The 12350-nt window shown below is 40.8% G+C and overlaps 1 protein-coding gene across 3 annotated transcripts in view; it reads left to right on the top strand.

Moving 5' to 3' along the window:
- PRKCA (protein kinase C alpha) overlaps positions 1–12350 on the top strand; it is a 184741-nt gene that overhangs the window by 156260 nt on the left and 16131 nt on the right. For 2 of the 3 annotated variants that reach the window (XM_033138873.1, XM_033138875.1), the window contains exons 9-11: positions 5808–5831; positions 9560–9703; positions 10504–10677. In XM_033138873.1, the coding sequence (XP_032994764.1) occupies positions 5808–5831; positions 9560–9703; positions 10504–10677 (342 nt within the window). The remainder of the gene's footprint in view (positions 1–5807; positions 5832–9559; positions 9704–10503; positions 10678–12350) is intronic. The other variant, XM_033138874.1, reaches the window with a different exon arrangement.

The raw sequence follows: 12350 nt of genomic DNA, 5'->3' as shown, positions 1-12350 counted from the left end.
ATGCTGATGTCAGCGGAGGGAAATCAATGGGCACAACCTGAGGCAGCTTAGCCTCAGAATAAAATGAATACCCAGGTTAAAATAAGTCTAAAATAACTGGGGAAATAAAAGGGGCTTAATCTGGTGCTGGAAGATAGGAAGTCATTTCCAGTAAGATTACAGCTATTGTGAGTACTTCTGTGTGTGTGTGTGTGTGTGATTTAAAATATACTGGAAAAATCTGTTCCGTACAGAACTGCATTTCTGAAAGAAGGTATGCCTGTGCTTTAAAATTGTAGTCCTACAAACAGGCAGCTAAATTTTAAATATGTTAGCCGCTTCCCTTAGATCCTGAATATTAGCTTGGAATTTCATACTCATTTTGCTTTTTGCATATTATAACAAAGAATTTCTGTGTCTAAACCACGCCGAACATTCTGTATTGTTAAAATGAACAGTATTCTTAATTGGAGGGATTTTGTGTTGCTTTTAAAACTGATACCTGTGGTAGAAAGCATTTTTTAAAAAACGTCCCTGGCATTCATCTCGCCATGACATTTTCTTCAGTTACCGTTTTGCTTTCAGTAGTCTCCACTTTTGCAAGAGCAAATAAAGACTAAAGACAAGAAGCTTCAATCGGTTACAAGTTTATGAAAAAGGTTGAAATACATCAGAGGGATTTCTGATAATTAACTTGAGGAAATAAAAACCCTTTACTCCGCATTCAAGGCTTCTGCCTTCACAGTTTAATTAAAAATCTGAAGGTCTATTGATGCAATCCTGCTGACCTGCATTCCTGCTTATCAGAATAAATTGATGAAACACAAGGATTATATATATGAATCTTGCTTAGATCAATCTCGAAATAATGCAGAGCTGAGTAAAAATAAATACAGAAAAACAGCGCTGGTTTGATCCTACATCACTTGTGGGACTCAGGCTTTGGCCCCGAGTCTTGAAATAGTTCAGACAAGAGATGGAAATAGAACTTAATAAGGCCCTGTTAGTCAAGGAAGGTAGACTAGACTTGCTAGCTTTGGGGGGTGGATGTTGATAATGATGGTTTTATTCTTTATATGCCGCTCCATCTGACTGGGCAGCTTCCAGCAAAATATTAAAACACAATAAAACTTCAAACATTAAAAACTTCCCTGTACAGGGCTGCCTTCAGGTGTCTTCTAAAAGTCACATAGTTGTTTATCTGATGTTTGATGGGAGGGTGTTCCACAGGGCGGGCACCACTACCGAGAAGGCCCTCTGCCTGGTTCCCTGTAACCTCACTTGTCACAGTGAGGGAACCACCAGAAGGCCTTTGGAGCTGGGTCTCAGTGTCTGGGCTGTGAATGATGGGGGTGGAGATGCTCCTCATGGGAGCTAGAAAGAAGTAGTTCACGATAGTTTTGATAAGACTTTTGGGCTGCCTGTTTGTGTTTAATCTCCCTTGAGGTTTTATTTTTCATAGGTGGGGTTTTCATGGAGAATGTACATTGGTTGAACTTTTCTCTCTTGCTGAAACTTAGGCAGAAGGACCACTGCAGATTTGGGAAAATCTTAGCATTAGGGGGAGAATGGGGATGTTATACTTACCAAGAAGGCAAACCAGAGAGTAGGAATAAGTGAACATTCCTTGCAAAAGAGAAGTGTAAACAGTGGCGTCCCACAAAGAACTGTATCGAGATCAGTGCTTTTTAACTACTTCATAAATGACCTGGAGTTAGGGTTTTGAACAGTGAGGTGGCCAGGTTTGCAGGTGGCACTAAATATTTTAGCATGGTGAAAACAAAGGCCTAGTCCACATGTTAAGCCAAGCTAAATCATAGCTTGGGGAAAGAGGGCAGTGCCCAGTTAGCGGTGAGGTGTCTGCCCAAGGGAGGGCGGGAGGCAGGAGGAGAGGGGGTGTCAACTTGTAGAAAATATTGGGGGGGGGCAGCATCCCTACATATTTTATTGAGGGAGGGCCAAAGGGACCAGGGCCCCATAGAGTTGGCACCTTTGCCCACAAGGGAGACCAGTTACCGGTACCTTTTACCCCTGGATAAGGGGTCAAAAAAGGTTAGAACTATCCTATCCACACTGGTTTTATGAGATACATGGTAGGCCATGCTCCTTTCAAAAGAAGTTGTGGCCTGTTTAAATGCCTTTCACAGATTGCTGCTTCTTTATTTGTTCTCCCCCCACCTCTGATCAACCTTCAATCACCCATGAATGTGGGTGACCCATTACATTGTAAGTAGCATTGTAAGTGGTCTAAAACACTGAGCCTCTTGGGCTTGCCGACCGGAAGGTTGGAGGTTCAAATCCATGTGACAGGGTGAGCTCCCGTTGCTCTGTCCCAGCTTCTGCCAACCTAGCAGTTCGAAAGCGCACCAGTGCAAGTAGATAAATAGGTACCGCTGCAGCGGGAAGGTAAACGGTGTTTCCATGTGCTCTGACACTCATCACGGTGGTCCCGTTGCATCAGTAGCAGTTTAGTCATGCTGCTCACATGACCTGGAAAGCTCCCTTGGCCTGAAAAGCGAGATGAATGCCGCACCTCATAGTTGCCTTTGACTGGACTTTAACCATTCAGGGGTCCTTTACCTTTATTTTGTTTACCTAAGTAGTCAGTGGATTGCTTCTGAAGACTGACTGTTGCAAATGCTGTTGCAGGAAGTAATATGAAACAACATTGTCTACAGGTTTCCTTGGCATGATGGATTCTACAGCTATGATGCTTCAGATATACAATACACAAAAGTGTGTTTGTTTGTGTGTGCACGCATGTCTGTAATTTTAAACGGAGTATAATAAGTTTCCTTTAAATTTACAAACCACAGGAGGGCAGTAGTGCATTACTATAATAAAGAAAATACGCAGCGGTTCCTTTTAAACATCTCTGAAGAATTAAATCAGGTCGTTGGGATCCTAATGTAAAAAATTAGAACTGCATACATTTATTTATGTGTTTGCTTGTTTATTACTGCGGGCCACATAATTGTGATTTCATGCCATTATTTTTATATGTAGCATATAATGCTGCAGGTAGTCTCTGTTCTGCTTTAAGCTACAATCAAGCTATAATTTGTCTTCTTACTCTGTGGTAGAAGTAGCAATATAGTGAGTGAAGCGTTCGGAGAGACTCATTAATCTGATTCAGGAACATTTCTCTTCCTAATGCTTAAAGGTACAGTATGCAATCCAGGCAAAAGGAATTGATTTTTTAAAAGTTCCGCTTATGTCAATGGGGAAATGTTTAACACATACAGTATTCTATTTCTCCTTCTATATACATTAAAGCATAGCAGGAAAATAACACAGACCGCTGCTTTAATACGTAAACTGGTATTATCCTGGGTGTCCAGGGAGATACACGGGCTTGAAAAGAAGCTTCTGGGTAGGGAAGATCTGTGAACTTAAATAAAATCTGGCCTAATTTCCAATGACTACCTAGGATGGCAGTTCCTAGTTGCAGCGCTCGATCCCTATGGACTCCTCCCTGCCATGTGAACAACTCCACTCTCTCCTGGTAGAGCACAGTTGGGCAACATGCTCACTCCCTCAGTGTATTTGGCCTGATTTTATGGGGGTGGCAAGAAAGGGCAGCAGGAAGAGGAAAAAAAGGGGTGGCAGAAAGGAAGACAGGGACACACCTTTGTTTCCAGCCCTGCTCGCCTTTTGCTCTGCTCCCTACTGGTGTGCAGCCCCTGAAACAATGACTTTCAATGGGGACTGAAGTCCTCAACATGAAAATGCTTATCCCTGCCATTCATCATTCTACACCAGGGATAACAAACGTGGATCGCGGGCATTGAAATTCCCAACTCCCCTCAGCCCCAGCCAGCACAGCTCTGTGTTCAGAGGTCATGGGAGTTGTAGTCCAGCAACATCTGGAGGGCACCATGTTCGCCACCCCTGTTTTGCACCCTTTTATCCCCTCCCAGTGCCGAAGATAAGAGCTCACTTGTATTCCTAGAGTGCTGTGGGGAACAGGTGGAATTCTGGGAGTGCTACACCCCCATGATCTCTTTCCTCACTTGGTGGTTTCAACCAGAAACTTGTTATTTTACTCATTTCCTATGGCATTCCTCCTGTTATTCCATCTAGCCCAGTCTTTCTCCCTTCAGCTCATCTTCACCCAGTAGCAGCCATTGCCTTATTTTAGTTGTCTTGGCTCCTAGGCTGAACACACACACACACACACACACACACACACACGGGCTGGTAACCTCCCCTCTAATTAGTAAGAGAATAGCTAAGGCACCCACCCCTCTCTCTGTTTTTAAATCAACAGCAGGGACATAGACAAACTCTGATTTCTCTTCCTCAAAGCTCAATAATATTTTGGGGATCTGCATGGGCTCTGCTCTTTGCTGCATTGGTCACATACTGTTTATATCTTTTAAGCCTTCCTGAGCTCAGAGTAGTAATTTGTAGTGAACCGCAGAGATGTATGGCACATAAGTCTAGAATCATTGTATTGTAGAGTTGGAAGGGACCCCGAGGGTCATCTAGTCCAACCCCCTGCAATGCAGGGATCAACTGCAGAAGGATCACTAGATGTTGTGATTGTTCACCAAAAAGAGACTACAGAAAACATAGGTTCATATTCCAGTGTATTAGATGAAAACACACACATAAACCCATTTTTCATGTTTTCTATGTACTGAAGAGAAGGCAGGCAAGAGAGCTCCTTCGAGATTGTCTTAAACATGTTGCTATGACAACAGGCATACTGTGCCTTTTCAAATGGACTAGATAGTAGTCTTGCTACTATTTGCAGTTAGTTGTAGTGTGACTCATAGGTTTAATTAAAACGTAGCACAAAAGCCAAGTGCTTTCCCATTCTTATCCATGGGTTCCTTCTACCACTTCCTGGGTTTTTATCATTATTTGTTTGCTTTTCATTTTTTGCCAAGCATTGTTTGCTGGGGTAAGAGGAATCGGCAAATTTGTGGTTCGGGCCAACCTCTAAACCATGGTTTGCAAACCCACATCAAACTGCATGTTCAAATCATGGTTTGGAGACAAGATGCAATACCAGACTATAGTTACTTTAAACTGAACCCAGAATATTTTTTAATAGAAATAAACGAGGGTGTGTGCATTACATTTCGGAGCAATGGATGAAGTGTGATTGCCACTGAAGTTAATAGTTCAATTTTGAACTATTTTCAACTGTTAACAGTCATGGCTCTCCCCGCCCTAAAAAAAACACCATGGGTTCTGCAGTGTGTCTCCAAGCTATTATTCCCAACCCCTTTAACAAACTACAGTTCCCAGGATTCTTTGGGTGAAGCCATAACTTTGAAGAGTGCCTTCAATGTATTGTATGGATGCAACCATGGTTACTTCTCTGCTTGAGTATAACAGATTGGCTTTTGAATTCAGGGAAGCACTCTGGTCAGCCTCCCTCTAGTCTGTAATGAATCTGCAGACACAATTCTTGAAATTGTGAAATCCACAAATTAGGAAAAAAATATATCCGTTTCTGAGGATATACTTCTGAAGATACCCATTCCTGTTCTTTTCATGAAGGCAAGCTAACATGTTTTGTGGCAGTGCTATTGGTACATGCCCTTCTAAGGATTAATTTGCTGGAAGAGAACTGGGCTATGATCACTTTTCTCCTCCTGTTGAGCTGGGAGGGTATGTTCTTGCTAGTTCTCTGTGAATGAATGCTCTGCATAAAGTCCTTGCAGGTAAAATCCAAAGAGAGTTGTGGAGTAGATAAAGTGAATGGAACCCCCTATAATTGTACCAGGTGGGACTGGGGTTTGTTTGTTTTTTGCTTATAGAATTATAGTGGTTTCGTTCAATGCCAAAAAGTAATAACTTGCCTGTGGTTACAGGGTAAAAGAAAGGTCCAAGATAAGGTGCGTCCAAACCAAAGAAAGTAAGACTATGTGCATGTCTTGGGATTTTTCTACCCTCTTCGTGGTGCAACTAATTTCCATTTGAAATCTGCATTTGAAGTTTGTCTGCTAGATTTAACGTGGGTTTTTCATTTCGTTTTACTAAGAGATATTAACATGTGTCGTGTCAATATGCAAGATGAGTTTCTTATAATGACAAATCATCAAAAAAGAGATTCCGATAGTTATCACCTGGGCAGCTTTATGTATAGTTTTAACCTGCTTTGGCTTGCACTTAAAGCAGGATCCGATGTGTAATGAAAAGCTCCCCAGCTGATTTGCGCAGGTCTTGCATGCCTGGAAGGAGACCAGAATGGACTTTGCCCCTTCTGTGCTGTTGGCTAAAATTTGAAAGCCCAGCTGTGTTACACAGAGGAATGAGGAAATCAGCAATCCTAATAAGTGCTGCTGAACCAGGGGAGGACTATGAATGTATCCCACCATTAGCAGAAAGTACACAGAGTACCGGATAGTATCGGACTATAAAGTGTATATTTTCCAGTGGTATTTTGCTTCTTCAGAAAGCACTGTTTTCTGAAAAATTAACATGAAAATCCAAAGGGCAAAAGCAGTGTTCTGAGTTTTATACCGAACACAACTTTTTTCTCCTTGTTCAAATGTCTACCTATAGCACCTTCTCTGGCTAAAGCAGAGTAAGTCTATTGCATGGTATTCTGCCTGAAGTCCATTCGGCATGCATTGCATATTGCGATTTGGCTTGTGATACAGCGTGACAGAATATTGTGATTCAGAGGCTTAAAAGCTCTCTGAGTTCTTCATAACCAATACCACAAAAAGTAAGTTTGTATCATATATTTAGGGGGGGAATCTGAAAAAGGCCCTCCATTTTATCATTAAGATATATGTTAAAATATTTTTGTCTTTATTGATTTTTGTGCTGGGCCAAAAATCTGTTTCATATATTGATATCTTACTAAAAAAAAAAGGAGGACGGCTATGAAAAATATTCAAGTGAAGGTTCTTATCCTAATAAATTATGTTGAACTCAATTAAAACCCCTTGGGAATGTTCCCCATTTGATGAATGTACTGTGTCACTTTTGATAGACTTATAGGATAATCGCTTCCTTTCAACCTCAGTTCAAAGGTCAGTAACCAGCCTTGGGGTACACACTATAAATAATATTTTCTGCCCGGAGTAATATGGGGCATACGCTATAATGCAATAATTATCATACTCTGTATCCTAAAAATGGAGGCATGTAATTAATTTTAGGTATTGTGATATTTGATATTCTGCAATTTGGCTCCAATATGTAAAAAAAAAAAAAAAAAAATAGCTTGCTTCAGGCAAGAACCTAGTGTTTGGAGAATGATGATTAGTCGTCCCCAATAATTGGGAGTGGGTTGTCTGGATGGAAATTAAAGCTTCCTAGCTCCTTTTGTAGACATGTCCCCCAGTATTACCTGTTGTCTTGTCAGTTACCTTTACAAATTCCTCCAGATTTTGTATCCAGTCCTGGTTCCATTGAACTCTGTAGCAAAAATAAGTGGGGCAGGATTACACTCTTTATTATCTTTGTGTTCTTACCGATATCTTGGACCCATTTTGAACTGGTTTCAGGCCAGGGTTTAGCGCTGAAACAGACTTGATCACCCTGGTTGATTCCTTATACCAGGGGAATGATAAATGTTTATTCGTCTTGACCTCTGAATGGCTTTTGATAATATGATATTCTCCTGGAACAGCTCTGTTACACTCCTACCTGCAGGATCATTGCCAGAGCATAGCACTGAGAGACAGCTGCTCAACCTTGTGATGATTGTGCTGGGGGGGGGGGGTCCTGCAGGGTTCAGTATTGTCCCTTATGCCTTTTAACATCTATACAAAGCCTCCGTAAGAGGTCATCCGGAGATCTGGATGGTGGGATATGGATAACACCATAATTGCCATTATGACATGGTGTGAGGATTTGCTGACTTTTAGTGTAGTGGTTGTGTCTTTAAACACAACCTTTTATTCAAGTAATAGGGGCTACTCTTTACTTACTGTCGTTGTTTTTATTATTTTAACCCACACTCAAATCTGAGTTTACAGTTCTAAGAATTTTCTGTTCTGGTAAAAGTCCTTTGCAGTTTGTGTTTTTATTTTATTTTCTCAGTTGATTTTCTGTGCGCCACTTATGAGGAGTGTACTGCATTTAACCAGTTGGTGTTGCCAGTGAAGTTATTATCGAAATGATACAGTGAAATTTTGTTGAGGCATTTCTGACTCTACACATCACCTTTGCCTGTAAAAAAAAATGGGGGGGGGGGACTTTTTGAAGCATACCAGTATTCATGCTTCTTTATTAAAATGATTGGGTGTTAATTTTAGGCACAAAAATGGCAAGGAAGATCTGGGGAAATTTCCTAGGGGTTTCCTAGAGCCCTTTGGAGCAGGTTTGTGGGGTACAGGGGGCACAAACTGAGAGAGGAGACTGTTCCATTGTGCAGGTGCAAATCTTGGTGCTAATAAAATGAATTCATTGACTGCAGCCCATGCTAGTTATATTTTAGGGAGAGATTTTCCTTAAGAGATAAGTCTTTGAATTCTCCTTGTCTTAACATTCTATGGTTTGGAAAGCAGCTTATACAAAGAACTGTTCATTGCTGCTTTTAAATTTTATTTACCCTAAAGGATGCATTTGCAAATCATAAACATCTCATGACAAATGCTTTGAGTGCAACAATATTTTTCCCACTGAGAACAATGTTTTGATTGAAAATCAAATTTGTTGGTGGTAATTGGTCGGAACGTAAGTCTCATAATGTGGGTTGCTATAATATGCTGTCCGTTGAGAGTAAAGGCTTTCTTTCCAAAAAAAAAAAAAAAAAAAAAGCATGTCACATGTTGTGAAAAACATCACTATGAAGAGTGAGTTTCAACTAAAACATTTCAAAATGTTTTGTATACCCTGCAACATATTAAATGCATGAATTTTATTAAGGACACTCTTCATGTTTTGAAAGGGAAGTTCTCAAATCAATTGATTTGAGGGATTTTGGCATGAAGGTAAAAATTTATTTTGATGTTGTTCTCTTGGGTGTTCTTAACCAGGTGAGAGAAGTTGCTCCTATCTAGTCGCACAGATTATTACCACCTATAACAATACCCACAATATTGTTGGAATGGGTCTTTTGAATTTGTGCTTATGCAATATTTTGCGCAGTTCCTCCTCTGAGAACAAACCTTCAGATTAATCCCATGCAGGCATTTGCCCAGTTCAGGCTCTGTCCCAGTTGCTCTGTCCCAGGTCCTGCCAACCTAGCAGTTCGAAAGCATGCCAGTGCAAGTAGATAAATAGGTACCACTGCGGCGGGAAGGTAAACGACATTTCTGTGCACTCTGGTTTCCGCCGCAGTGTTCCGTTGCGTCAGAAGCGGTTTAGTCATGCTGGACACATGACCTGGAAAGCTATCTGTGGACAAACACCAACTCCCTGAACCCAAAAGCGAGATGAGCACCACAACCCCATAGTCACCTTTGACTGGACTTAACCGTCCAGGGGTCCTTTACCTATGAGTAGAAAAGGCTCCCGCTTCAGAAGTTAGCCCTCCAACTCATGGAGAGTGATGAGGATACAACTAGTACTCTCATTCCTACTCCCTCTCTCATTGCACAAGGGTCAGAATCATAGCTTTGAAAGCCAAGTGCAAACCTTACAGCTATATTCTTTATTTATTTAGAAAGCCAGACTTGGACCTTCAGCCAACAAAGTCATATCTCCAATTGAAGACCGGAGCTGTAGTTTACCATCCAATAACCTTGATCGGGTTAAGCTGACAGATTTCAACTTTCTCATGGTGCTTGGAAAGGGGAGTTTTGGGAAGGTAGGAAACTTTGATGATTTCTTCTCGTGTGCCTTATTTTAAGGGGTTTTGTGTTTTACTCAGATGAATAATACACGGGGGGGGGGGGGGCGAGCAACAACAATTAAAGGGAAAGGAGGAATACTGAGTGTATGAAGGAAGAGAGTCAGTGTTCCCAATCCTTGATAAAGGGAAGAACTGTGCTAAACAGAATTAGCAACTACTGGGCATGTGTCTCCAGAAAAGCAGACTTCATACCATTGTAGGTGTGCTGTTGTCCACACTGCCAGCATTTGAGAAAGGAGGATAATAGCTCAACCCCTTTTTCCATTTCTGAATGAGATGCATCTTTAATTGCTTAATGGCTGAAAATGCTTCAGACCATTCCTTAAGTCATAAGAGGCATTCTAGAGATGGCCATGCGACTTTATGATTAAAATTTGAATTTACAAGAGTAGGAAGGTCTTCCAGTTCAGCTATTAGCCGCTAAGCAACCTGCTATTGTTCTGTTACCTTAATGGTGTTTAATAAAAGAAGATGTAATCTCTACATCAAAAAATATGTACATATTCCTGGGAGATGTAATTGGCTGTTGAGAGCTGATGCAGTTCCATACACACACACACACACACACACACACACACACACACACACACACAAAACTGATTGTGTAGCATAGCTTCATTTTAGAACAGTAAGATTTTAGTAAGCATTTGATTACACTTCCTTTGAGCAGGAGACAGATCACCAGGGCTGCTTGTCTATAGATTTTTTTATAGGAATTTGTAGCCATCAAATTTTTCACCCTCTCCTTTGTGCAGGTGATGCTGGCAGAACGAAAAGGAACAGAAGAACTGTATGCAGTCAAAATACTGAAAAAAGATGTGGTGATTCAGGATGATGATGTAGAGTGTACCATGGTTGAAAAGAGAGTTCTGGCCTTGCAGGACAAGCCTCCTTTCCTAACCCAGCTTCATTCTTGCTTCCAGACTGTGGTACGTCACATGTTCACGGGTGACCCTGATTTCTTCTGACTCCTGCTGCTAGTCAGTTGTCTTCCAAAGTCACCACTCTTGGCACTGTCTTTCAGTAACATTCACAACAAACTTCTGGGCTCTTTGAATACCTCTATGAGATTTGGATGATAATGATAATTTAGTTAACAAATTGTTAAAATAAGGACAGAGTTTTGAATATACAGGCTCTGGATGAAATTCAGCATACCACAAGGTGCTGTATGCATGCATGGAACGGGGGCCACTCACACAACAAGACTTTCCCGCCCTCCTGCACACCCCCTAGACCTGTTCTGGGGTTCCCCAACCAGCCAGAGCAGATTTAGGGGTGTGGGGTGTGCAGGGGAAGTAGAGAGGCAGAAGCCTCATTGTGTGAGAAGACTCTGGTCCGTGCATGAAGCAATTCGGTTGAATCCCATCCTCTTCATTTTGTCATTTAACTAGGCTTGCCATATGTCAAGTGTTTTCCTGACATAAGCCTTAAGCAACAACTAACAACTTTGCTTAGAAAATGACTGCCTCTAGAACCCTTGCAGTAGTTATGTCAAACTTATGAAACTCATCATTGGCTTTCTCATGCATGTTCAGTTTAACTTGAACTGTTGATGCACAAGAAAAATAGTCAGTTCATCCATGCACACACTCATTACATGATGGGTGTTAGCGGGTGCCCAGCATGTGTGAAATGGCTGTTCCAGAACTAATAGCACAGGTAGAGTTTTTATAATGCTTCTCAGTGAAGACAGTTCACAGGCTGAGCTTACAAGTGACCATGCACCAGACTTAAGTGAACTCTGTCACTTTATTCTCTGAGCAATTTCTCAGATGCCATTCTGAGCTACAACCTTGAATGAATGAATTATGATTTCATTCTGACATTCTGTATTTCATTCCATATTCTCCCAGATGGAATTGGATCTGTAATAAAGGAAATAAGCATTATAGAATTAAGAATGGGAGGGGAACCCTATTTCTGTACAAAAGATTTGAACGTGTCATTGAGTAAGCATATGCAGTAAAGCAATGTAATGCTTATTTAAAATTTTAATTTAATAGTGAGTTTTGTAAGAGATATATCTCTATTACACAACCCCAAAATAAATCTTGAAAGTTGTGATTTGCCCACATTAATTAAAATAATGAAATTTGCTGGGGGCATCCACTTCAAAACAATTAAAAGAAATTTCTTTTTCTATAAAATTAAATTAATGATGCTGTGGCAAAGGAATAAAAACAAATGTATAAAAACTAGAATAGGAATGCTAAATTAATGAGTTTCTGGTACAGCGTGTTCTAAATATACTTCAAACTGTTTGACTGTTGATGAAGCAATTAATAGACATAAGGAAAAGAAGTCATAAGGGTAGCTCTGTAATTGGGAAGTAAATTTAACCATTTCTATGTGACACTAAGTTGGATTCTATCTGCCTTCCCCAGCTGGGCGCCTTGTGTGGGTGACCTGCACTATATCTGGCACCGGTTCCATTTATTTTCTGTAAAAAGAAGAAATTTAGGGAAATTAAAATCAACACTGCAATATCAATTTATTTGTTCATTATTTTGTCTCAGAAATAATGATTGGGGAGGAGGAGGTTCCACCCACCCCCCTCAGTGACAGGCTCAATAAACAAATATTGTTATGAAAAGCCAAT

The sequence above is a fragment of the Lacerta agilis genome, chromosome 2, assembly GCF_009819535.1.
Source record: "Lacerta agilis isolate rLacAgi1 chromosome 2, rLacAgi1.pri, whole genome shotgun sequence".
Classification (NCBI taxonomy): domain Eukaryota; kingdom Metazoa; phylum Chordata; class Lepidosauria; order Squamata; family Lacertidae; genus Lacerta; species Lacerta agilis.
This window is presented reverse-complemented; position numbering and strand designations above follow the sequence as displayed.